This window comes from Vigna unguiculata, chromosome 1, assembly GCF_037176805.1.
Source record: "Vigna unguiculata cultivar grain cowpea cultivar isolate G323 ecotype 2 chromosome 1, ASM3717680v1, whole genome shotgun sequence".
Classification (NCBI taxonomy): domain Eukaryota; kingdom Viridiplantae; phylum Streptophyta; class Magnoliopsida; order Fabales; family Fabaceae; genus Vigna; species Vigna unguiculata.
Window position 1 is genome coordinate 2,864,048 of NC_140792.1, and position 25,049 is coordinate 2,889,096.

Below are 25,049 nucleotides of genomic sequence, written 5' to 3' on the forward strand. Positions count from 1 at the left end.
GTTATATGAATGAAGGGGTTTGAACATAATGTTTATTGTGTGATGTATTTTCTTGTTATGTATGAACTTCATTACATGTGACACTTTTTCCATGTAACTTTATTTCGATGTCATTTGCCATGGACTAAATCGAATTTCCATTATTACAATTTCTACTTTTTAACCGAATTCGAAAATTGATTTCGTAACTTCTATGCTTTACAATATCTGGTATTGTCAATATCAACTTAATTTATTAAAAAAAAAATCTTACAAATAATTTCAATTTTGTTGTACTATTTTTTCACATTAATGAAAATTCTTTTTTTCTAAGTTTTAAAAAAATTTATTTATTTATTATGACAAAAGATAAGTCATTTCAAAATTAATTCAACACCATCATTTCAAAAATTCATCTCTTTTTACACAAGGGTATTATGGTAACTTCATAAATATATCTATTTTAACAATTAATTTTATCTATCACATCAATCAAATCTTTCACTAACTTTCATAAAAATTATCTTCAAATCCACTCAAAAAAACACAAATATTCATCCACCCAAATCTACACAAATCCATCTTCACACTCTCTTCCATATCCATCATCACAAAGGAACACACCCTTAGAGATTATATAAATATAAAATGCCTTAGGGTGTGTTCCTTTTTATGGATGGATATGGGGGAGAGTGTGAAGATGGATTTGTGTAGATTTAAGAGGATGGATATTTGTGTTTTTTTGAGTGGATTTGGAGGGTAAAGTGAGTGGATTTGGAGATAATTTTTATGAAAGTTAGTGAAAGATTTGATTGATGTGATAGATAAAATTATATGTTAAAATTGATATATTTATTACTTTACCATAATACCCTTTTGTCAAAATTCCACACTGACAGCTCCTCCGCCAGGCGCGGCCTCCGGCAACTTCAAACACCACCAAGTCCACCTGCACAAAACACAAAACATGAAAAAAAAAATTTATATATGCCCCTCGACACCGGTGTCGTAACCGGTGTCGCCCTTTAAGAAACAAGGCACCGGTTACGTAACCGGTGTCATCACCCATGCACACAGCACCACAACGGTGCCACCGGTGCCACCCCCACACCACATGTGAAAAGCGACTGAAAAATGAAGGGAAAATGGGTAAAGCACCATCTTTATTCGCTAATCTTCTCCTCAAAGCGTGGATGGAAAAATCCACAAATCCCTTAAATCGTCGCTCTCAAATCAACTTCAATTCGTTCAATGAAACACGATATATTTTACGATCCGCGCTCCCTAATTCATTTTAACAATAATATCCCTACAAACGAACAGGTCCTTAAATATGTAATTAGGATGTACGAAAAGAATATAAGAAGGTAAGTTAAAATTTATATATTAATACGGGGTATTTATATATCTTTGACCACACCTAAGAGGTGCAAGAAGTAATAGCCGTATGTGTGTCAGAACACCATAGCAAGGGTGCTCCTTCACACGGAACCCCATGATGCGATGTAAAAATCCCGCTCAAATTCAAAGCTCACAAGATTTCAAATTCAAACCTATACGACCGTTGCCCCAAGTTCCACTTAAAACCTTCTTTCTCTACTTTGAAAACATTTGCTAACGCAAACCCTCTTTCGATTCTCTTCATTTCTCTTTCTCTCTCTAGACACTCCCTCCGTGTCATGGAGCCCCAGACGAAGCGCCCTCTCCAGAGCAGCAGCGCCGCCAACGTGGCCGCCGCAGCAGCGGGGAAGACCATCGAAGAAGTCTACCAGAAGAAGACGCAGCTGGAGCACATCCTGCTCCGACCAGACACCTACGTGGGGTCCATCGAGAAGCACACGCAGACGCTGTGGGTCTACGAGAATGACGAGATGGTGCAGCGCCCCGTGTCCTACGTCCCTGGCCTCTACAAGATCTTCGACGAGATCCTCGTCAACGCCGCAGACAACAAGCAGCGAGATCCCTCCATGGATGCCCTCAAGGTCACCATCGACGCGGAGCAGAACACCGTCTCCGTCTTCAACAACGGCGATGGCGTACCCGTCGAGATCCACCAGGAGGAGAAAGTCTACGTCCCTGAACTCATCTTCGGCCACTTGCTCACTAGCAGCAACTACGACGACAACGTCAAGAAGACCACCGGTGGACGCAACGGTTACGGCGCCAAGCTCACCAACATCTTCTCCACCGAGTTCGTCATCGAAACCGCCGACGGAAAGCGCCAGAAGAAATATAAGCAGGTGCTCTTTTCAGCCCTTCGAGTTTCTCTCCATTTTCTGGGTCTCATCCTTCGTTTAACAGTCCTTGGATTTTTAGGCCCGAAACTTTTGTTTTGTGATAATTCGAGTGATTGTATTGCTTGAGTAGCATGCATTGGGTTTTTCGTTGATTTGCAATGTTAATCATTTTTCATTATTCAATTTTGGGCCCTTCTTGCGGGTGATTTGCTCGATTTGGCACGGTTATTTTTTTTCGGGTAGAATTTGGTTTCTTACATCTGTCTACTTACTTAAATAATTAATTCTGAAAATTTGTTGTTACACTTTTCTTTAAATGGAGGAATTTTGTAAATTTGTGTTTTTCGCTGGTTTATTTTTGGGAATTGATAACTCTCGTGCCCTTGGCAGAAGTTGTATCTGAAGCTGGTTTTTTCTTTAACATGAATTGGAGATAAATTTTTTGATGTAGGATTCTGCTTTGGTTCTTCTGATACTTTGATTTATATCACTTGGTGTGATGTTCTGGGGATTGGGAATTCTATTTTCTGAGTGAAAAATGGTATATGAAGCTGGATATGGTAATGTTTATGGGTGTTTCTGATTGGGTTTTTTGATTGTGGTTGAAAGGTTTTCTCCAACAACATGGGGAAGAAGTCTGAGCCGGTGATAACAAAATGCAAGGCTGGTGAGAATTGGACCAAGGTAACCTTCAAGCCTGACTTGGCAAAGTTTAAGATGGACCATCTTGAAGAAGACGTTGTGGCTTTGATGAAAAAGAGGGTGCTGGACATGGCTGGGTGCCTTGGTAAGACAGTTAAGGTTGAACTAAACGGACAGGTGATCCGCATGAAATCATTTCGCGACTATGCTGATCTTTACCTCAAATCAGCAGAGAAATCCAAACCAGTGCCACTTCCAAGGTCTTTGAAACGCAGTTTGAGAAGACAGAGTTTTTATCCTTTCCTGTTTTTGCTGTACTAACTTGTTTATGTTGTTGACTACAGGATTCATGCAAAAGTAGGTGAAAGGTGGGAGATTTGCGTGAGTCTAAGTGATGGCCAGTTTCAGCAGGTGACTAGTTAGCTGATGAAGCAAAATTGCTACTGGTTGATAGTTCGTTGATGTTATCTTTGTATCTTATACTCTGCTAATTTGACTTTACCAGGTCAGCTTTGTTAACTCCATTGCTACAATCAAGGGCGGAACTCATGTTGATTATATCACCAATCAGATAACAAACTTTGTGATGAATAAAGTAAATAAGAAGAAGAAGGATGCCAGTGTCAAAGCTCATAACGTGAAGAATCATTTGTGGGTGTTTGTCAATGCACTTATTGACAATCCTGCCTTTGATTCTCAAACTAAGGAAACTCTCACAACTAGACAGGCTAGTTTTGGTTCTAAATGTGATGTTCCAGACTCAATGCTGAAGGAAGGTTTGTTTTTCTCAATAATCTTACGTAATTCAACCATAAGTATTGGTCTCTTACACATACATGATGCATTGTTTGCAGTCGGAAATTCTGGAATAGTGGACACCCTTCTATCATGGGCAGATTTTAAGCAAAGCAAAGATCTCAAGAAATCTGATGGGACAAAGACTCAGAGGCTTCGAGGAATTGTGAAGCTAGAAGATGCGAATGATGCAGGTGGCAGGAACTCAGAGAAGTGTACCTTGATATTGACCGAGGGAGATTCTGCCAAGGCCCTTGCTGTAAGTTTGTTATTAGAAAGAAGAACATTTCAATCTTTGCCGTAAGTTATTTTTTTACAAAGATGAATAAAATTCTAAACTTCAATTTGAAACATAGAAGCCAATGATTTTTAAAAGAACACAGAATTTCAACTTCTTTACACTCATGGCCTCAATACCCTTTTTACACCAGTCGCAAACTATTAAGAATTAGGAGTAGTGACATTATTTTTTATTTGTGAAGATGGCTGGCCTCTCTGTTGTGGGCCGAGACCATTATGGGGTGTTTCCTTTGAGGGGTAAGTTACTCAATGTTCGGGAAGCCAGCAGTAAACAGATAATGGATAATGAAGAAATTCAAAATATAAAGAAGATTCTCGGACTGCAGCAAAACAAAGAGTACACAAACGTGAAGTCTTTGAGATATGGTCATTTGATGATTATGGCGGATCAGGTGGGTGTATATAGGTATTATAGTTGTGTTGCTTTGTCTATTGCATTGACGGACTTTTAATGGTTCAACTTTCTTGGTGTTTTTCAGGATCATGATGGTTCTCACATCAAAGGGTTACTGATAAACTTCATTCATTCGTTCTGGCCATCACTGCTAAAAGTTCCAACTTTTATGGTTGAGTTTACCACTCCCATAATAAGGGTTAGTATGGTTTAGTACTAAACGAGAAAGAAAATATTTACTCTCACATACTAGTTATATAGCACATCTTACATTTCATTTTTGAATTTGCTGTCCCTGCAGGCTTTTCATTCAAATGGAACAAAATTATCTTTTTATTCCATGCCTGAGTATGAATCGTGGAGGGAAAGGTTGGGGAATGCAAGTGGTTGGAAGATAAAGTACTATAAGGTTTGTTGCTGTAAGGATGGAGAACTTTGAAAGTTGCTTTACAGTTCATTCTGCTTGTAGTTAGAGTGTTTACTTCGTATACATTTTTCTGTCACATACAGGGTTTGGGTACAAGTACTCCCCAAGAAGGTCGAGAGTACTTTGGAGATCTTGGTAAGCATAAAAAGGATTTTGTTTGGGATGATGAGCAAGATGGAAGTGCAATTGAGATGGCATTCAGTAAGAAAAAGGCTGAAGACAGGAAGACTTGGATCCGTAATTTTGAGGTGTTAAGATCAGACATCTGTGTACATTTTATTGAGAGATATGACGAGTTGCCATTAATTTTAATTTAGGTGTGTTGTTTATTTAACGAGGTTAGTGTTCGATAATAAAAATCAACCACTCTGTTCTTTGCAGCCTGGCACTTTTCGGGATCATTCAGCCAGATATATAAACTACAGGGATTTTGTTAACAAAGAGCTTATATTGTTCTCTAGAGCGGATCTTCAAAGGTCTATTCCGTCCATGGTTGATGGCCTCAAGCCTGGTCAAAGGAAGATTCTGTTCTGCTCATTTAAGAAGAAATTGTTCAAAGAAATAAAAGTAGCCCAGTTTATTGGTTATGTGTCTGAGCATTCTGCTTACCATCATGGTGAGCAAAGTTTATCTAGCACAATTATCAATATGGCACAAGATTTTGTGGGTAGCAACAACGTCAATCTTCTTAAACCAAATGGTCAATTTGGTACTCGTAACCTGGTGAGTCGAATCTGTACATATGACTTTGAAGATCATCATCTGTGTTTGTTGTGCTTTGAACTTGTATTTAACTGTGTATTTTGCTCTTTCAACAGGGAGGCAAAGATCATGCTAGTGCCAGATACATTTACACTGAACTAAATAGTATTACGCGGTGCATCTTTCATGAAGATGATGACAAGCTTCTTGAATACTTGAGTGAGGATGGGAAGTCAATTGAGCCCAACTGGTATTTTTTGTTTATTCCTTCATTTGAGCCTTATAGTTTATGAACAGTAATTGGCACGGTGGTTTCTCAAATTATTTTTCTCCTACCTCACAGGTACATGCCGGTTATACCGTTGGTTCTTGTCAATGGTAGTGAGGGAATTGGGACAGGCTGGAGTTCTTTCATTCCCAATTATAATCCAAGGGAAATAATTGCAAACATTAGGCGTTTGTTGAATGGGGAGACGCTGGTGCCAATGAATCCATGGTACAAAGGATTCAGAGGGACAATTGAGAGAAGCCCAAAGGAAGGTGGATACCTAGTGAATGGTTTAGTGGAAGAAATAGATGAACAAACTTTCAGAATCTGTGAGCTGCCAATTCGTAAATGGACCCAAGATTACAAGCAGTTCCTTGAGTCTATAATTGATGGGTCTCCTAATGTGAAGGATCCTTTAATTGATGTAATATAACATGAACCTAACTTTCTTACTATATGCACACTAAATTATTAGCCTGTCAATTTTTCATGATTTTTTTTTTTTTTTTTTTAATTTTTGTGCAGGATTTCCGACAGAACGGTGATGATGCAATTGTAGACATAGAAGTCAGGATGAAGCTAGACAAAATAGCGGGCATCATGCAAGACGGTCTGCTTAAGAAGTTTAAACTATCCACCTCTTTAAGCACAAACAACATGCATCTCTTTGACGCAGAAGGGAAAATTAAGAAATATGACAGTCCCGAAGAAAGTATGTATACCTTTTATTCGGCGAAGTTCTGAATAATATCCTTTATCTGATAATGTTTAAAACATTTTTATATTTGATTTTTTGTGCAGTTCTCGAAGAGTTCTTCCCACTTCGGCTTGATTATTACGAAAGAAGAAAGGTGGGTTTGTTGTGTTTGTAATGGAAGGTTCTTTAGATCTCAAAAAATCCTATACTAGTGAGAACTGAAATGCAATTTGTGTATGCATGCAGAATTACATACTAAACAACCTTGAACGACTTTTGCTGGTGTTGGACAACAAAGTTAGGTTTATATTAGGGGTTGTGAGTGGAGAAATTATTGTGAACAACAGGAAGAATGCGGATTTGGTGATAGAGCTGCAGCAGAAAGGTTTCACTCCAATGCCAAGGAAAGGTAAATCTGCAGAACCTGTAGTTGCTGGGGCCAATGATGAGGAAGAGCAGGAAGATGACAACTCTACGGAACAGGAAACAGGAAATCTTGAAGCAGCAAAACGAGGCGACTATGAGTATTTGTTAGCCATGTCTATTCGGACTTTGACCTTTGAAAGTGTTCAGAAGCTTCTAGCAGAGAAAGCTGAAAAGGAAAAGGAGTTCGAGATTTTGAAAGCAACACCATCAAAGTCTATGTGGTTGAGGGATCTAGATGAGCTCGAAAAGAAACTTGATGTACGAGAAATTTACTAATTCACTCTATTGGAATAAGGATGATATGTTTCCTTATCTTTTAATTATCATGTTTCGCGTTTTTCAGGAAATAGATAGCAAAGAGGCAGAGGAAGAACGAAAACGATCAAGTCAGGCAACTAGGAAGGCATCCAATCGTGGTGTTCCAGCAGCAACAAAAGCAGCTAAGAAGCCACCTCAACCACGGAAATATACTAAGAAGGCCAAGAATGTCGAGCCAGATAATGATAATTCTTCAATGGAAGTCGGTAAGTCTGAATTACGTTTCTTATCAGCATTTTGTTGGGATTCAAAAAAATAGTTACCATTCAAATGAAGAGAATTTTAAAAATAGTCTATGAAACATTTATTTACTGGAAGAAATACTATGATCTATTACATGCTATTCCAATTTTGAAAATGTTGAAACATTTCCTATTTCCTATATCAGAGAATGTTGACGAAGTTACTAAACCAAAAGGCAGAGCAGCAGGTTCTGCGAATACTCAGACGGTATGCTAGTTGCCAAATCTTCAAATATAGTTTGTTTGGTGCATGTTTGTTGAGCATAAGTTTTGTTATCAGGTTGGGGATGATGAAATTTTATCACTTCAAGAACGGCTAGCCGCATATAACTTTGCCGCATCTAGTGATCAATCAACAGGTAAGCATTTTAGCACCACAATAATTCTGAATCCTCCAATTAAGTCCCTGATGTAGATTGATGTGAGCACTTGTTGACCTGCACAGGCATGGAAACCGAAGAGCCTCCTGCGCCTGCTGGGAAGACAGCGCCAAAAAGAAGGGGTCCTGCTGCAAAAAAGAAATCAAGTACCGTAGTGTTGGATGAGACAGATAGTGATCATGATAATGATGTTACAGCTGACGATGACTTTGAAATCATGCAGCCGTCCACAGGAGCAGGAAAAAAGAAAGCAGGGAGAAAACCTGCTGCTCAAAATGCGAAAAAGGCACCGGCTGCTACCAGGAAGAGGAACGTAGGTGGCAAGCAAGCTCAGTTGTTGGGTCAAAAGCTCATAACCGATATGATGGAGAAAACAGGGATATCACCTGAGAAGAAAGTGAGGAAGATGAGGGCTTCTCCATTTAACAAGAAAAGCAGTTCCGTGTTGGGCAGGGTTGCTGCTGCTGCTGATAAAGAAGAAAGTGTAAGTGAAAGCTTGTCTGGTGGTTCTGCTGGTTCAAACCCTTCTCCAAGCACCTCACCGGAGGAGGAGGTGGTTGAGGTTGCGCCAACCTCAGCAAGAGCTAGACCTCAAAGGGCCAATCGTAAGCCAATGACGTACGTACTAAGTTCTGAAAGTGACAATGATTCTGATCAAAATGAAGAGTATTCTGATTTTGAGGAAGACGAAGACTAGGCCTTGGTGTGTTGTGCTTTTATTAACAATTTGGAAGAAACGTTGATCTGCGTCTTGTGGATTTTTATCCTTAGTGAATAATTGTGAACTTAACTTTTTTATTTCATGAATGGAATAGATTTGTAATTATGTGTAAGATTTTCGATTTAGAAGAGTTTTATGATGACGATAGTTGCACCTGAGTTTATATTACCTGACATAGTTGAAGCAACAGGTTGTAATTATGATGATGCCTGTGCTTGTACAAAATGATTACCTAATAATTAGTAAATACATGATAATAATCATAAAATTGAATAGATATTGACTACATAATGGGATTAGAACATTATCTATTTGCCAAATTGATATTTTTCATATTTTCTCTTGAATTTGTTGCATATATATATATATATATATATATATATATATATATATATATATATATATATATATATATATATTTATGTGGAAACAAACCTAATTAACTTTCTATATTTTAAACTATGATGTTTTACTTAGATAAAATCATTTGATAGTGAAATAACAGTCCTAATGTAAATTGTATCCTCGATATAGTTAAGTGTTATTGTATGATATTCGTTCGTTATCACTGATCAGTATGCTCCCTCGCCTTTACTTTTTTTTATGATTATTAAGACGTCGTGTTAGTGTAAATTATTGTTTTGTTAATATATTTTTTAATCTTGAAAAAAGAACTTATTAAAGAATGATACGTGATACACTATTTACATAATCATAGTTTTTTCCTCAATTTTAATTTAAATGTTATCGGTTAATTTCTTTCATCGACAACTATTAAGTGTGTTGTATATTTGCATCGATAAAAACTAGATTTGATGTAGTGGCGAATTTGCATTCATCGTGTTTCACTAGAATACTATGTGTTCTAGGCAAATAACATTCAAATGAAATCATTCCTCGTACTAGTGAGTTTAGGACTATTTATAGATAATAACCAAGAAAATGATGCATGCTAAACATGTCTACTTTTGTTTAATTCCACCTTTCATGCAATCAGTTTCATTAAGCATTTAATTCTCTTTATTGGTGGTTTTCTAGCATAATCCTTCTAGTAATTTGATTTTGATTTTATTTATTTTTGTCACCATCCCTATGTTTACTTCTTGCTTATGATTATTAGCATTTAATGGATGAAAAATAGTCTCAAACTCGCAATCTTTTGATCAAATATTCAGTCAACTTACTTTTAGTGCGTCCTGCTGCAAATTTGGTATAAATTTTCCAATCTTCTTTATGATTGTCTGGAATCTGAAAAAGTGTTTTACCTTATTCTAGCTTTTGATGATAAGAACGCCAGACTTCACTTTCGAGCTTAAAATTTCTGAGTGAGTCCTAGAAGAACCTTGGCAATGTTTCCCAGATCTGTGGGGGATCCAAAATTTGAGAATTCCTATCCTCTGATCCCATTTCATTTTGTAAAGGTCTATATCAATGTAAATTCACAAATTTGATCTTCTACGTGATGCAATGGTGAGAAATTGCAGAATTTCTTTGGGATTTAGCAATATCAGTTTCATATTTGGTACTTTGGGTGGTTATTTGGTATTAACACGAAATCTGTCGGAAATAATTCAGGTTTAAGTCTAAATCTTATATTTGATAAAAATGACAAAGTTAAACACCGTAAAAGGAAAAAACTCATAAGTCTAATGTTTCGAAGTTTTAGATTAAGAGTAGTGTCAATCTCTCGTTTGATTGGATCGAAGTCGTTTAAATTCAATCTCTTCCTAATGAACTGCAGACCAAGATGATGAAGTTTTCAAGGATTAATGATGTACATCGAAGGTGTAAGGTGAAGAAAGTTATGTGGTTTAAAAGCCTGATTAAACATGAAGATAGTACATTCCTATTGCTAAATGGAAAAAGAAGATGATGTTATCTTTACAATTTTGACTAAGTAACTCTAGAGTTATCTGTTTCCTTGCTACAATTAGTATCTACTTCTACCCTACCTATCCATCTATCTACCTAACTCATTTATATGATAGAGAAATCTTCATCCAACCCATCTATTTCTCCTCTAAGTCTATGTTGTTGGATGATCAAAACAGAAACTGTCATTGAGAAGTCTGTTCCAGAAAGAACATCCCCTATTGGTCCCAATTCTGGGCACTGTTGCCAATCATTCATGCCCCTTGTCAAAACTGAGTTTGTTCCTCCTTCCCTTCCAACAATCACCAATGAGTATTGTCCTTCAAAGGATCTCAGAGTGGAGAATGTCTCAGCAGCATTTGCAAAATGCTTCTCCATGTAGGAAATCCGACCCCCAATCACATTCCTTTCGTAGAAATGTGTAAAGCATTCATCATCCAATTTCATCTCTTTCTCCTGCTCTGGAGAGATGATCCTGTATAATGCTGCAGACTCCACACTGCTATCTACCAGGAATCTTAGAACTGTCAGCTTAACTTGTGAATGCCGCGCTACACGGCTAGCGTAGGCAAGGGCTTCTCTATCATCTTTTCCACCAATGAATATCACTGCCACATTTACTGTTGCTTCACATTTTGTTATACCTTCAACTGATCCAAGGCCTCTATCTACTAGAATCCCAACAGAACAAGGGGCACTTCTCAGAACCTGTTCAACAAAAAAATGTGTTTGAGTGCTGTTGAAAACCTTTTGAGATTTTATCAAATTATACTTACAATCTTGTTTTTTCACTATTACTATGGTGTTCTTTATCAAGGGATGTAAGTGTAATGGTTTTAAAATTTAAGGGTCAGGGGCAAAAATGAGTGAACATACACTGTTCTTAAGAAAAGTTGGAGCTTTGTAGGAATTTCAGGTGAGTGTAACTTAATGAGAATTTGATGCTTGTTGGAACTATGCCAGAGTTAAGACAATCTTCCATTTTCTTTTTTTGTTAACAGTATCAATGGTGTATTGAGGTTGTAGTTGTGCAGACATTGTTACCTTTCGGTTGACGTATCTGAACCCTGGATTACCACTATCCAACCTTTTATCATCACGCTGGCTCCTGTGGAATGGCAATATGATGAGGGCAATCATCAAGTCCTCTGCTAAAATGAAAATGTCTTGTGGCATGTTAGTGATTGTTGAGAGTGTCATGGTTCTTTTGAGTGTGATGCCATCATCATTGTCTGCCACATAGGCTTGGAATGAGTTGGTTACTTGGTCTCTCCTCTCCATGACTGCCCTGTCTTTCACTGTTGCTGTGTGCAATGCTTCATCCCTCTCCAATGAGTCTGATATTTCAGCAGTGAGTTCAATCATGTCAGTGACATACACCACAATGCCGGTTTCAGCAGTTCCTTTTGTGATCTCCACCAAGTTGATGGAAGCAGGGGTATTTTGAGGCCCTTGAACACACAGGAGGATCCTTAACTCACTTGAGGGGTCAAGCATTTGAAGTGCCAAACGATGAGTAGGTGCTCTTTTCTTTGCTCTTCTAATGATGCTTGCTACAATTCTTGATGCAGGTAAAGCTGTTAAAAAGGTTCCCAGTACCATCACAATGCCTGTGCTTGTACTTAGACCACCACACCCTATCTGGTAAATAGCAAAAACAACAAGATGAGCCTAGGAGCTTCAAGTAACCACCCAATGACAAACATGATTTCAGTTACTTTGTGTGTTATGACAGAAAAATGGTGTCATTATAGAAATTACTGAATTTGGAAGACTCACCACTTTTATAGCTAAGTAGATTTGCAAATGGCCCTTAGTAACAAGGAGCATTCCTATTGCAACAGATTCAGGCCAGTGAACACCAGACATGGCACCATAGATGACTACTCCAACAACTTTTCCAGCTACTGCAACAACCAAAAGCACACTGAGTCTTACCCATGTTGCAGGATGGTGTAGTTCAAACTGCCTGAAATTAGATTCATAGCCCATCCACAAGAAAAAGATGGGAAAGAAAATAGTGGTCAACATGTAGTTGATTCTGGTGATAAACCATCTGGAAACTCTACCCTCCCTGGGAACACAAAGCCCTACCAGAAAAGCACTTAAAATTGGATTATAATTATACATAGAGGTGGAGGCACACATTAAGACCATGAAGGCAATGGACAGTACCAAGTGTGGACCTTTCATGGGTCTACCCTCAGGGTTCTCATTGCTAACCCACTTCATGAGCATTGGTGACACCATGGCTGCGAACCCTACCTGCACCACCACTGCAAACGCTACATTAACAGTCCTCTTAATCTCAAACTTTGCTAGCAAATTTTGACAATATGCTGGCATTGGCACAGCTATGAACCCAATGGAAAGCATCAAACAGCACACAAAATCTGTGTGCATCCCTGCTCCAATGATGAGCTTCCCAATATCTGATTTTCCTATTTTCAGCTGGGTTATTAAACGGGTCAAGACTGGTGAGTCGGTGCTAGAAATCATTGTGGAGAAAGCTAGGGTGAACTCTAGCAGCTTGTTTTCATCTGGGAAGAATTTGAACATTGGGGTTGCAAGACCTGCCAGAACGAAGGAGCATATAATTCCTGCTACAGCAGTTTTGGTATGCCTATTTGGTTTTGCAAACAGTACATAAGGATCCATCTCTATTCCCAGGGTAAACATGTAACATGTCATTCCAAAATCAATGATGAATCCAAACGTCAGGTTAAATTTCTCAAACAGCCTGCGTACAAACCCTATGTTCCCCACCAACATTCCCACCTGCACAACATCATCATCAAAAACAGCATCATTTGATTTTTCACATTTTCCATGATTCACATATCCATATCAATAAAACCAAACATCTACTCTATTCATTAGCTTTGGAGAAAGAAGCTCACAATTATGTCTGAAGTAATGCGTGGTTGTTTATAAGGCTTTAGTAGAAAATGTAAACCATTGCACGCAAGCACCATCCCAATATAGACAACAAAGTTTTTAGCTACTTCCATTATGAGGTTACCTAACTTGTCTCCACAGATAGTTGGCTCCATGGACTTCATTGGCAAGCCAAAAGCCATTTTGACAACCCACAAAATTGCACCCTCTTTTTCTCTATCTTTCTTTTTCTTTCTTCTTCTTCTTGTTCTTCTTCTTCTTCTTTGCCTTGATGACCAAGAACAACATTTTTTCTTCTTCTTAGTTTTGTTTTGTTAATGAATGATTAACACCAGTGGCTGTGATTCGTAGCTTTCTTTCAGGAGACAATAGAGACAATATAGGAGCACTCTTAGAATAACAAGGCTTATATGGCTTGTGAATTATTAACCGAACAACATGGATAAATCACAAATATTAATCCCCTCATTTAACAAATTCTTCACTATACATCTTTAAATCTCAAAAAAGTCATCTTTCTTAAAACAAGTATCCCAATTGCAATTTTCTCCCTTTTATTTAATCTTTTTGTGTAAACAAAAATAATAACATTAACCAAATTAATTTGAACACAGTCAGTCTAAAAATATTCTTTTTTTTTTTTTTTACATTATTTCTCTGAATCCAACACAGTCCCAAGTTTCTTGCTAGATCTCCATACTTTAATATAATATGGTATAAATTAATTTAGTTAAAACTATGATACTTGTTTACATATGTTATAGTATTTGACAAATTGCTTGCATGGGTTTTGCCTTTCTTAATCATTGAATAAATATCCAACAAAAATGTTGAAAGAGATTGGTTAGTAGGTTTATAATAATTCCAAACGTCATGGAAAACATATGTTTTTCTTATGAATAAATTACCATACTGATTAGGATCATTATAGTTTAAGTAATCTTCAATGATTACACAGAAACAACACCATAGATTAATTCCGGTTATACATTTTAATTTTTGTAAGATAATTAATATTATAAATAACGGCATACACGGGCGTTATCGCATTTGTGTATATGCATTTTTTAGATATGAATGATAGTATGTTAGTAGGTGATAATAGTGTAATGTTATTAAATTAATATATAAAATAAATTTATATTTGTTAAAAATAAAATGAAATGAATAGAGAAATTAATTATTGATGAATAAAAAAAAAGAAAAAAAGAAAAACAATTTTATAAGAAATAAGTAAAAATAACCGTTAATTTTAAATAATATAATAAATAATTATATTGTAAAGGATAGAATTGATATTATGAAAGGTGAACACACAAGAGGAAATTCTATTTATATATTGTTATAGATTATGACTCGTTACAAGGTAACGAAACATATGCAAAAAACTATAAAAACTTTATCATTCTGTATATTTTATAAAATTAAGTAGAAAATAATTTTAGACCCCATATTCTATTTTTTTTACTTAATGATTTTGTATATGTAAAATAATTATCAATATATAAAAATAAGCAAAAAATTATTTGGGTTTTAAAATTAATAATTACAAACCATTGCAATTTCAGATTAAAATGATATTCTAATAATATGCATAGTTTTTTAGTGCTATGCCAATTATGGATGTCAATAGGGCGGTAGAGTACGGGTAGAAGTTCCTTCGTATCTTATCCTTTGGATAAATATCCACTCTATACCTTTTTCTATAACCATGTGAGTATCCATTATGTGAGAATCCATTGTGTGGGTACCTGTATATTGTTTTTTAATATCCACAGATATTTATGAGTACCTTGTAGGTATTTAGAACAAATAATTTAAAATATTTAACAACATATTTTAATCATAAATTCAAATAAAATACAATACATAACATTGATAAATTTCAAACAAAGTTTAAATAACTCATTTAAATAGTATTGAAGCTTACAAAAAAATGACTTTTTTTTAAAATCAATTGATAGAAAATAACTCATTCAAAATCAATCTGTTAATATTTTAATAATATTTTTTAATTTTTTTAATTTAAATTAAGGTATAATTATAAAAAATATTCGTACTTGTTATCCACGTGCATATCCGTTGACATCCCTACTGCTGATATTTATTATGCAGATTACTGAAAAAATTACAAATAACACTAAAATTGATCAAAGTGTTATTTGAAGTTTATATTTGTTAAAAATAATTATTTAACGATTTTTATATTTAAATTAGTTTTTAAAAATATTTTAGTTTTAAACATATCTTTTAGATTTAAAAATTAATTATAATTTAAATTTAAAAAATAAATATTAAGATATTGTAAATATATAATATTTGATATTCTAAAAAAATTTACAAATAACACTGATCAAATATATGAAACTTATATTTAATGAGAATATTTAGTGAATATTTTTGTTTATTTAAATTAACTTTTAACATATATTTTAGTTTTAAAAATATCTTTCGGATTTTAAAATTAACTATTATTTAAATTTAGAAAATTTATATTAAAATAGTGTAAATATGTGATATTTGATATAAAATAGATGAAATAAAATAAAATAATTAATTCTTTCACAATTAATTTAAATGAATAAATAAAATAGTAATAGGTGATAAAGTTAAAACTTTTTTAACTTATAAAATTAATTAATTAATTTTTTAAATGAATAATGATATTTTGATTATTTTTTTTACTCACTCTTAATTTATCACTTCAATCATTCTTAGATTATTATATGACACTACTATAAAAAAAAATTAAAAATAGATAATTAAAATGATAAGTTATAAATGAATAAAAAAATAGATTAAAATATTATTATTCTTTTTAAATAATATTAAATGTTTCTAATCAGAGAACCCTAAAACTTTTAACTGGAATATGAAGTTGATATTCTAATAACTAAAGTTCAGATTTACTACAAAAGTTAGAGATACACTAACATTGATCAAGTGCTATTTGAAGCTGATATTCTAGTGATCTTTATAATTATTTAGTACTAATCTTTATCAAACCGATTTAGTACAAAAATTACAGATAACACTAAAATGGATCAAGTCCTCCATTGATAAAGAATTCAATCCCTTTGAGTAGGCAACTGAAAGCGACACAAAGGACAAGAATTGCCTCTTTGCAACCACTCACTGATGCAGTTTTTGTGAAACATGTGCAAGCAAGGCATACGAACACCAACATCAAAATCCTCGAAACAAATGGAACACCTTTCCGAACCCTTCTCTTCAACCATCTCCAATCCTTCAACAATTGCCTTGTCTGCAGCCACTAATCCATAATCGTCTTCATCATCGTCTTCTTCGAAACCATCGTCGTCAACTTCCTCAAAACTATCATCATTGTCGCTATCACTGTCGCTTATTTCATCTTCTGTTGCACGAGTAATGTTCATTTCCACATGCATGCCAAGAACATGCGTATCTGTGTCACGAACCATGTCACGTACACATCGTAACACTTCTGCGACCACGACACTGTGAGAATTCCGAGGCACACCCATGTGGGAAAGCCATGACACGATGGTTGTTTCTTGCATTATTTGATTCTTCGGAATGTTTGGAAAGTTGTGGAGTGAAACTTTGCAAAAGGCGTCGAATTTCCTTGCACTGAAAACGTACATTTCGGAGTACTCAAATTGTACGTTGAAGTGTTGTTGATCATTGTGAAAAAATGGAGATTCTGACACACGATCGGAGGCAGAAACTTGAGGGTATGCACGACAGTGGCATTCATCCATTTAATTGATTTGAAAAGAAGAAAGATCAGAAAGAAAAACAAGGCATAATAGAGACTAAAACGGTGGAAGAAACAAAAATATTAATGTTTGAGACTTATAAGAATAGAGGAAATCCTAGATATATTTATTTATCAATACATATAATTAATTTTTAAAATAATTATTCGATACTAATTAGAAAAATAAAATATATATACATAAGATATTTTAAAAATAATTGTTAAAGATAAAGGAATTTTTTTCAAATAACAGTTAAGAAGATTTTTTTAAAATAATAATTAAAGATAAGTTAGAGGAATGAAAAAATAATATAGAAAAAAATTAATATTTTAAATATAAGTTATTTTGTTTGTTTGTATAAAAAAATTTGTATTATTAAAAAATATTATTTTAAAAAATTAATAAAATAGTTTTATAAATTTTATTTTATCAAATGACCAAATAATTAAAAGTTATAAAAAGATAAAACCAAAAATTCAAAAAAATATATAAAAAATTAATACTTTAAATATTAGTTATTTTTTAATAATTTATTAAATTACCAACCAAATAAAAATTATGAAAGAATAAAATTATGAATGAAAAAATAGAATAGAAATATATTTTAATTTTTGGAACAAATTAATTTAAAAATAAAATAAAATGGATAAAAAAGTAAAATAATATTTATGTACACGTGATTATAAAATAAATATAAATAAAAAAATTAACAATGACTAAAAAACTAACTCTTAAAATATTTGTCAACAAAATTAATATAATATAATAATATTTTATTTTCTATTTTGTTTAAGTAATAGATAATAGATAATAATAAATAATAGATAATAGATATCTTTTATTTTTTAAGATATGAGAGAACTTGATAACGATAAAAATATTATAAATAAAAATAATAATTTATATAAAAAAAAAAACATATTGCCGCCCTGCATTATTTTTGCGGGTTTGTGGGCCGGTCCGACGAGTCAAGTTCATATTGCTACTCCTATTTTGAAGATATCATCACTACTTTGAATTGTGAGTTTGAAACTTCATTAATATTTAGGTTAAAATACTTTGTTGCTTCTCATTTTTGTACCAAAATCTCAATTTGGTCATCGTATTTTTATTAGTCTCAATTAGGTCCTCATTTTTGTAAATTAGTATCAATTAGGTTCTTTCCGTTAATGTAGAACTAACACCGTTAAGTAGGTGCCACGTGTCAGCTCCCCATTTTTTTTGAATTTTTTTTAGAAAAATACTTATGCCACGTGTCACGTTTGTAATGTGCCACGTGTCAATCTAATATGGTGACGCGTATCAAATTATTGTATGAATATTAATTTGGTCCTCATATTTGTTAATTTGATTTGATGTGAGTCCCAAATTTTTTAAAAAAATTTCAATTTTAGCCACTCCAATTTAGACCAAATTTAATTTTTATATAAATGTAATGATGATATTTTTATTACAAGTGATATTTCTATTACATATTTTTAACAATATTTAATTTATTTAAATTTATATTTTACATTAAATTTTATTTAAATTTTATTTTAAAATTATAAATATATAGATTAATAAATTTATATTCGAAATATTTGTATAACATTCTATATCAACAATATTTTAGAGTTGGCTTAAAAATAACAATTTTATAAATTCAAATGTAAAATTTTAAAACAATTTTATAACAAATTAAAATAAATATATTTAAAATTTTAATATTAAATACAATTAATATTATTAAAATATTTAATAAAAATATCAATTTTAATAAAAATAATCATAACATTATATAAAAGTACAATTTGGTCTAAATTTGGAGCGCCTAAAATTAAAAATTTTAAAAATAAATTGGGACTCAAATCAAATCAAATTAACAAATATGAGGACCAAATTGAGATTCATACAATAATTTGACACGTGTCACCATATTAGATTGACACGTGACACACTACAAACGTGACACGTGGCATAAATATTTTTTTAAAAAAATTTTAAAAAAATTAAAAATTTAAAAATTTAAAAAAAAATAAAAATTCAAAAAAATGAGGAGCTGACACGTGGCACCTACTTAACGATGTTAGTTCTACACTAACGGAAAGGACCTAATTGATACTAATTTACAAAAATGAAAATCTAATTGAGACTAATAAAAATACGAGGACCAAATTGAGATTTTGGTACAAAAATGAGAACCAGTATTTTAACCTAATATTTATTGTGGATAATTGAAAAATAATATAATAATAATTTATATATATATATATATATATATATATATATATATATATATATATATATATATAATGGTAATAAAAAAATTGTTTATAGGCAATATTTTAAAATTTAAATAACTACTAATAGAAATAGCTATCTATAAAATAAATAAATTACTTCTAATAAAATTATAAATTTATTTTTATAAAATTATAATAATATATTTTTTGCTATAATAAGGAAAAGTGAATAAACATACATAACAAGGTTAAGTTAGAACTTAAATTATTTTTTCTAATAATTTTGAAAATATATATTTTATCTTTTTTTTATGAATTTTTTTTTGGATTTGATTACCATAGGATTTAGGTCTCAACAATTGTTCCTTTGCACTAAGACAACAATAGCTCTTGTTATAATAAAGAAAGTAAATAAACATACATAGCAAGCTTAAGTTCAAACTTACATTATTTTTTATAACAATTTTGAAACTATATAATTTATCTAACTTTTTATAAAAAAACAAAAAAAAAATCTTGAATTGAATTCCATAGTATTTAGGTTTCAACAATTGTTCATTTCTATTAAGACAACATAATCATTCTTTGATATGTTTTTTTTAACAACCCAATATATTGTTGGGTATTAAAATAATAGCACTAGTACTCACAACTACTAGTAGACAAAGAATGTAATTTTATTAAAAAAAAATACATACCATTCCGGGAAACAGTAAAACATGAAACTAACTTTTTCTTACTTAAAGGAGAAACTAATATTCTAACTTAATTTTTCTTTCAAACTATAAAGTAAAAGGAATGAAAGGGAATAATTGACTCCTTTTATAACATGAAAGTAAGCCCTAAATAAGTTCATAATGATGTGAGACTTATTTTCTAACATCATCCCACTTGAAGATTTCGATGAAATTAATCAAATCTTCACACTGTGTGTTATTCTTTGCCATTATGTCGCAACACTCAAGGTTCCTTTGATGTATCTCAGGATCCTCTTAATAGTATCGCAATGCTCTCCACTCGGATATGTCATGAACCTACTAACCACTTTTGCTACTTGTGCAATGTCTAGTCTTGTATAAATCAAAGCATTCATAAGGCTACCCACAACCGAGGCATACGGTACTCAATACATCTTTATCCTCTTTGCTTCACTGATAAGACTCATATGTGAGGAACAATTAATAGAAAATGGGTTAGAAATTGACTTGCAATCTTGCATGTTGAAGCGCCACAAGATTTTCCGCAAGTATTTCTTTTAAGAGGGCCAAATCTTCTTATCTTTTTTGTCTCGGTGAATCTGATTCCCTAAATCATCTTTGCTGGTCCCAAGTCCTTCTTATCAAGCTCCCTAGCTAATTGTGCCTTTAATTCCTATATTTGAGCTTTGTTGGGGCCTACCTCCAACATGTCATCCTGATAATGTTAATTTTTACCATTATCCAAGCTATATTTCATTAGCAAAATCATCTCTTCCAAAACTTTTAACCTACTTAATCCTCAATTTTACTTTACTTTTGTACATAAATATATTTTAGGTTACATTGATCTAAATATACCACTAATCCCAATTTTTGTGTCCTTTTTGTAGATTGGAAGCTTTGCTCCAAAAGTGCAGACAAATGAGTGACCCGGAATAGCAAGGAAAAGAGCAAAAATGTCAATAGGAAGCGCCCGACAACACAGAGCCAATGTCAGGCACAAGAGGCTGCTAGCGCCAGCCAGGCGCCACTGCCGCTCACCGCCTGACGGTACCTGGACGCCGCCAGGCGATAGATGAAAACTTTGGCCCTTGTTTGATGGCTAGCGCCTGGCGGTGAGAGGCTTCCGCCAGGTGCCAATTTTCGTTGATGTGTCAAGTAGCCCTTTTTCTTCTGTTTTCGCGAGGGGAAACTCATCTTGGACATTTTGGAGCTCGAGCAACACGTCTTAGAGCGCTTGGAGGTCTGTTAGGGCTAGTGGGAACTACCCTTTCTTCCTCTTTGTATCTCCTCCCTCTTCCATTTCCATTTTGTAAGCTTGAGCTCTCCATGACAATGGAGAGCTAAACCCATTTTTGTTGGGGTTAGATGTAGCCACTAAACTTTCATGTATTTTTGAATGGTTTGAATATATAAATGCTTCTTTCATTGATTGCTAGTATCTTTGTTCATGTTCTTAAAGCTTTCTTTGTTTTGATTATTCATTGCATGATATTTGGGTCATTAGGTATTGGAAAATATCTATTGAAACCTAGAATTGGAACAAGATACCTAATGGAACTTGTATCTAGGAATGGAACTTGACCCATTAGTTGTCTTAAACCCTAATTTGTAAAGCGGGTTTGTTTATTTAGGGATTCAAGGAATTGACTCTAAATAAGGAAACCTAGGCTCATTCAACTAAGGGATTAGGGTTTGAGTAGACTTGTGGGTTGACATTAGTAATTAATGGAGAAGAGTTTTATTGTGTAATATACATGAGAGTGAAGTAGGTGATGTAACATCCCTAAGGAATATTACTTTAAAAATATCACAAACAATTAAATAAATGAGACTAAATACGACAATATAAAAATTTTCCTCATTTATATATGTAGATTCCCAAAACGCGGGAAATTAAAGTCGTACTATCAAAACATTGTAACCGTTCACAATTCAAAAACATTACAACTCATAAAAGCCAAAACAGCTAATGTCCAAAACATAAATACATCAGAAAGTTTAAATCTTCAAAAAGCCCAAATCATCCCTCTCTCTGGTCTCAAGCGTCTCCCGGCTCACCTGTCAAGTCATTTGCTCCCGAATAACGAATCATCCGATCATCGCCATGCACACACAGATAGGGTGAGTTATGCATATTAAAGAAATTAAATATGATACCCTGCCGCCAGGCGCCTAGCGGACACCACCCTGCCGCCAGGCGCCTAGCGCTAACAGTGGCCACTGCCACTTGTCTTTCACTCTACCGCCAGGCGGTTCACCTCGCGCCGCCAGGCGCTATACCAGTAGCGCAATACTACTGGTTTTTGGCACTTTTTACAGGTCTTAGTAGACCCACTTTTACATAATATTTCCATCACTCATTCATTCATAACTTTACAAGACATAAAATCAAACCAGAATGTAATATGTACAATTAGCTAAACCCGAATCTCAATCCTCTCATTTTGATATGCCTCACATAATACAGTACAAGAGCATGCCCTATGGTGTAACTAGTAAGCTCATCACTCACCACAATACAAAGTACAAGTTTGCAGTACTCTTCTCTAATTACACTTACACCTAAGTCATACCACAAATAAATCCTTAGTCCTCCTATGTTAGTATGTTCACTTAATTCATGAAAAGAGATTTACTGACTTTTATCCCAAATCTTCCAGAAATCCCGCCCCTTTGTGACTCTCCATAACACATTTTTCAGCAACATCACCAAAACGTTCTCCCCTCTGATGCGTCGCCTGGCGGGCACTTGGGTGACCGCCAGGCGATTCATACCAGTTTCGCACACTGCCACATTTTCCAGCATTCACAGTGTTCACCACTAACCCAAATTCCTTTTGCATTAATTCTAACATATCTCCACCTCCACACAACAATCAACATTCATATCCTAATCACATTAATGTCTATTTTCAATCAACAAAACTCACCATCGCGATCAACCATGTTTTCCAATTCTAATTCCTCATGAACCCTAAATACACAATTCCATTATAATTCATGTATTAATCCACCAATTATAAATTTTACAATCAACAATCCATCAAATCAGTTATATTCAAATCACCAAATTCTCCCCAAACCTCGCACACCACAAAAATACCAAGAATCAGAAGAAACTGGGTAACCTAGTTCGTGTCGCCTGGCGGGCTACCCTTAGCCGCCAGGCGGTGCATATCAAAACCCAGAAAACAAGCGCTGGTGGCATGAGCAGCCTGGCGGTCCTTCAACCCCGCCAGGCGGTTTCTGGAATTTTTCCAGAAAACGCAGAAAAGAACAGTGAATCATCAATTTACACATTCCATTTAGTCCAGAAAAACACGAACGACATATACATACATATATATATATATATATATATATATATATATATATATATATATATATATATATATATATATATATATATATACAAGCAAAACAACTCCCCTAACCTGGATTAAAGCTTTCCCCGATATTCTTCTACTTCTCTCCTTGAACTCCAATTGATCTCCCTTGCCTTCTCTCAATTCAGCCCCCACTAATCCACCCACACTCTCAGTTCCTCACTGAATTTCGCACTCTTTGTCTACCTCACAATACCCTCTATAGAAAACTTTCTTTTCCCTCACAATTAGGCTTTTTAGTGGTGTTTTAATGGTGAGTTAAAACCTTAAACGAAAAACTGCATTAAGAGGGGGAAATGACCTTTCAAGCTCACTAATTGGCTTGCTTTCCAGCTACCCCTAACTGATACTTCTGCTAGGCTTTTCCTTAACCCTTGAACTTCAAATTAAAACCAAAAATGACAAAAATGAAGTTTCCTTTGGTTCTCCCAAGGTTTGAACCCACACCCATGCACATGCCAACTCAATGCCTAACCAATGCAACCAATTCATATTTCATACTACCCAATACAATTCAATAATCATAAAAACCCCCAACACCTTTTAATATACACAAAATAATACAAATTTAATAACACACAAAAATTAAATACATAGGACTCGAACCCAAGTCCTCTCACACAAACCAAGTACTCTTAACCAATTAAGCTAATACTTTTCCATGTTATACACTCCGCATTGATTACTTTAAAGGTTCTCCTTACCCACATTTATCCAATAATTACTTAATTAATTATTTAATTTTTCCCGGGTCTTACATTCTCCCCACCTTCAAAAGTTTTCGTCCTCGAAAACAAGACTTACCAGGAAACAGATGTGGATAGGATAACTTCATGCGATCCTCCATCTCCCAGGTCATCTCCTGAGTTGCCTCATCCCAAAGCACCTTCACCGTCTTTATCTCCTTACCCCGTATATGTTTGACTTAAGAGTCAAGGATGCGAACCGGCCCAGCTGGTATGGTCAAATCTTCCCGCACTTGTACATCATCATCCTCTAATGCATGGTTTGGACTTGCAACGTATTTCCTCAACTGAGAAACATGGAATACGTTGTGCAAGTTTTCTAGATGAGGTGGCAAGGCAATTTCGCAGGCTGCCGACCCAATTCTTCGCGTAATCTGATAGGGTCCTATAAACCGTGGTGTCAACTTCCTCGATTTTAGAACCCTTCCAACTCTCGTGGTTGGGGTAACCCGTAGAAACACATGATCACCTTCATCAAACTCCAATGGCCGCCTTCTTTTATCAGCATAGGACTTTTGCCGACTCTGTGTGGCTCTCATCCGATCCTGGATTAATATAACTTTTCCAGTTGTCTGCTGCAGAAACTCGGGGCCGAGCACAAGGGCTTCCCCATCATGATACCAACACAGCGGTGTTCTACATCTACGACCATATAATGCTTCGTACGGTGCCATTCCAATACTAGCATGATAGCTATTATTATATGTGAATTCCACCAAAGGTAACACATCGTTCCAGTTTCCCAAATGGTCTAGCACACATGACCGCAACAAATCTTCCAACGATTGTATAGTACGCTCAGACTGACCATCCGTATGGGGATGATACGCTGAACTCATCCTCAATTGGGTTCCCAAGACTGCTTGCAAGGATTGCCAAAACTGTGACACGAACCTCGGGTCCCGATCCGACACTATGCTTTCTGGCACCCCATGTAACCTCACTACTTC

The 25,049-nt window shown here is 34.4% G+C and overlaps 3 protein-coding genes across 4 annotated transcripts; 1 reads left to right on the forward strand and 2 right to left on the reverse strand.

The window, feature by feature from the left end:
- Positions 1–1,595: 1,595 nt before the first annotated feature.
- Positions 1,596–8,670, forward strand: TOPII (topoisomerase II). Its single transcript, XM_028083407.2, has 19 exons — positions 1,596–2,219; positions 2,826–3,118; positions 3,203–3,269; positions 3,364–3,634; positions 3,713–3,912; positions 4,136–4,345; positions 4,433–4,546; positions 4,649–4,756; positions 4,858–5,022; positions 5,156–5,497; positions 5,593–5,726; positions 5,820–6,168; positions 6,270–6,456; positions 6,546–6,595; positions 6,688–7,125; positions 7,211–7,391; positions 7,574–7,635; positions 7,708–7,786; positions 7,873–8,670. Exons 1-19 carry the CDS (start codon positions 1,659–1,661, stop codon positions 8,502–8,504), a joined length of 4,443 nt encoding a protein of 1,480 aa, XP_027939208.2. The 5' UTR covers positions 1,596–1,658; the 3' UTR covers positions 8,505–8,670.
- A 1,655-nt stretch (positions 8,671–10,325) lies between these two features.
- On the reverse strand, positions 10,326–13,677 carry LOC114193582 (cation/H(+) antiporter 28-like). 2 transcript variants are annotated; one of them, XM_028083443.2, is made up of 4 exons: positions 13,301–13,677; positions 12,180–13,178; positions 11,445–12,041; positions 10,326–11,108 (listed from the first exon to the last, which is right to left on the reverse strand). In XM_028083443.2, the coding sequence occupies exons 1-4, from the start codon at positions 13,478–13,480 to the stop codon at positions 10,506–10,508; spliced, it is 2,379 nt and encodes a 792-aa protein (XP_027939244.1). In that variant the 5' UTR covers positions 13,481–13,677; the 3' UTR covers positions 10,326–10,505. The 2 variants fall into 2 exon arrangements, with proteins under 2 accessions (XP_027939244.1, XP_085521313.1); XM_085665187.1 differs by having other exon boundaries at positions 13,423–13,676.
- A 2,689-nt stretch (positions 13,678–16,366) lies between these two features.
- Positions 16,367–17,041, reverse strand: LOC114182233 (uncharacterized). Its single transcript, XM_028069052.2, has one exon. The coding sequence runs from the start codon at positions 17,039–17,041 to the stop codon at positions 16,367–16,369; it is 675 nt and encodes a 224-aa protein (XP_027924853.2).
- Between the last annotated feature and the right edge of the window lie 8,008 nt (positions 17,042–25,049).

Excerpts from the sequence above, each read along its gene's own strand:
- LOC114193582 (XM_028083443.2), bottom strand. The coding sequence starts at position 13,480 with ATGGCTTTTGGCTTGCCAATGAAGTCCATGGAGCCAACTATCTGTGGA. Across the intron at positions 13,179-13,300 it reads GCATTACTTCAGACATAATT|GTGGGAATGTTGGTGGGGAA; the intron begins GTGAGCTTCTTT and ends GATGTTGTGCAG. Across the intron at positions 12,042-12,179 it reads TCTACTTAGCTATAAAAGTG|ATAGGGTGTGGTGGTCTAAG; the intron begins GTGAGTCTTCCA and ends GCTATTTACCAG.
- LOC114182233 (XM_028069052.2), bottom strand. The coding sequence starts at position 17,041 with ATGGATGAATGCCACTGTCGTGCATACCCTCAAGTTTCTGCCTCCGAT.
- TOPII (XM_028083407.2), top strand. The coding sequence starts at position 1,659 with ATGGAGCCCCAGACGAAGCGCCCTCTCCAGAGCAGCAGCGCCGCCAAC. Across the intron at positions 3,119-3,202 it reads AAACCAGTGCCACTTCCAAG|GATTCATGCAAAAGTAGGTG; the intron begins GTCTTTGAAACG and ends TGTTGACTACAG. Across the intron at positions 4,547-4,648 it reads TTACCACTCCCATAATAAGG|GCTTTTCATTCAAATGGAAC; the intron begins GTTAGTATGGTT and ends CTGTCCCTGCAG.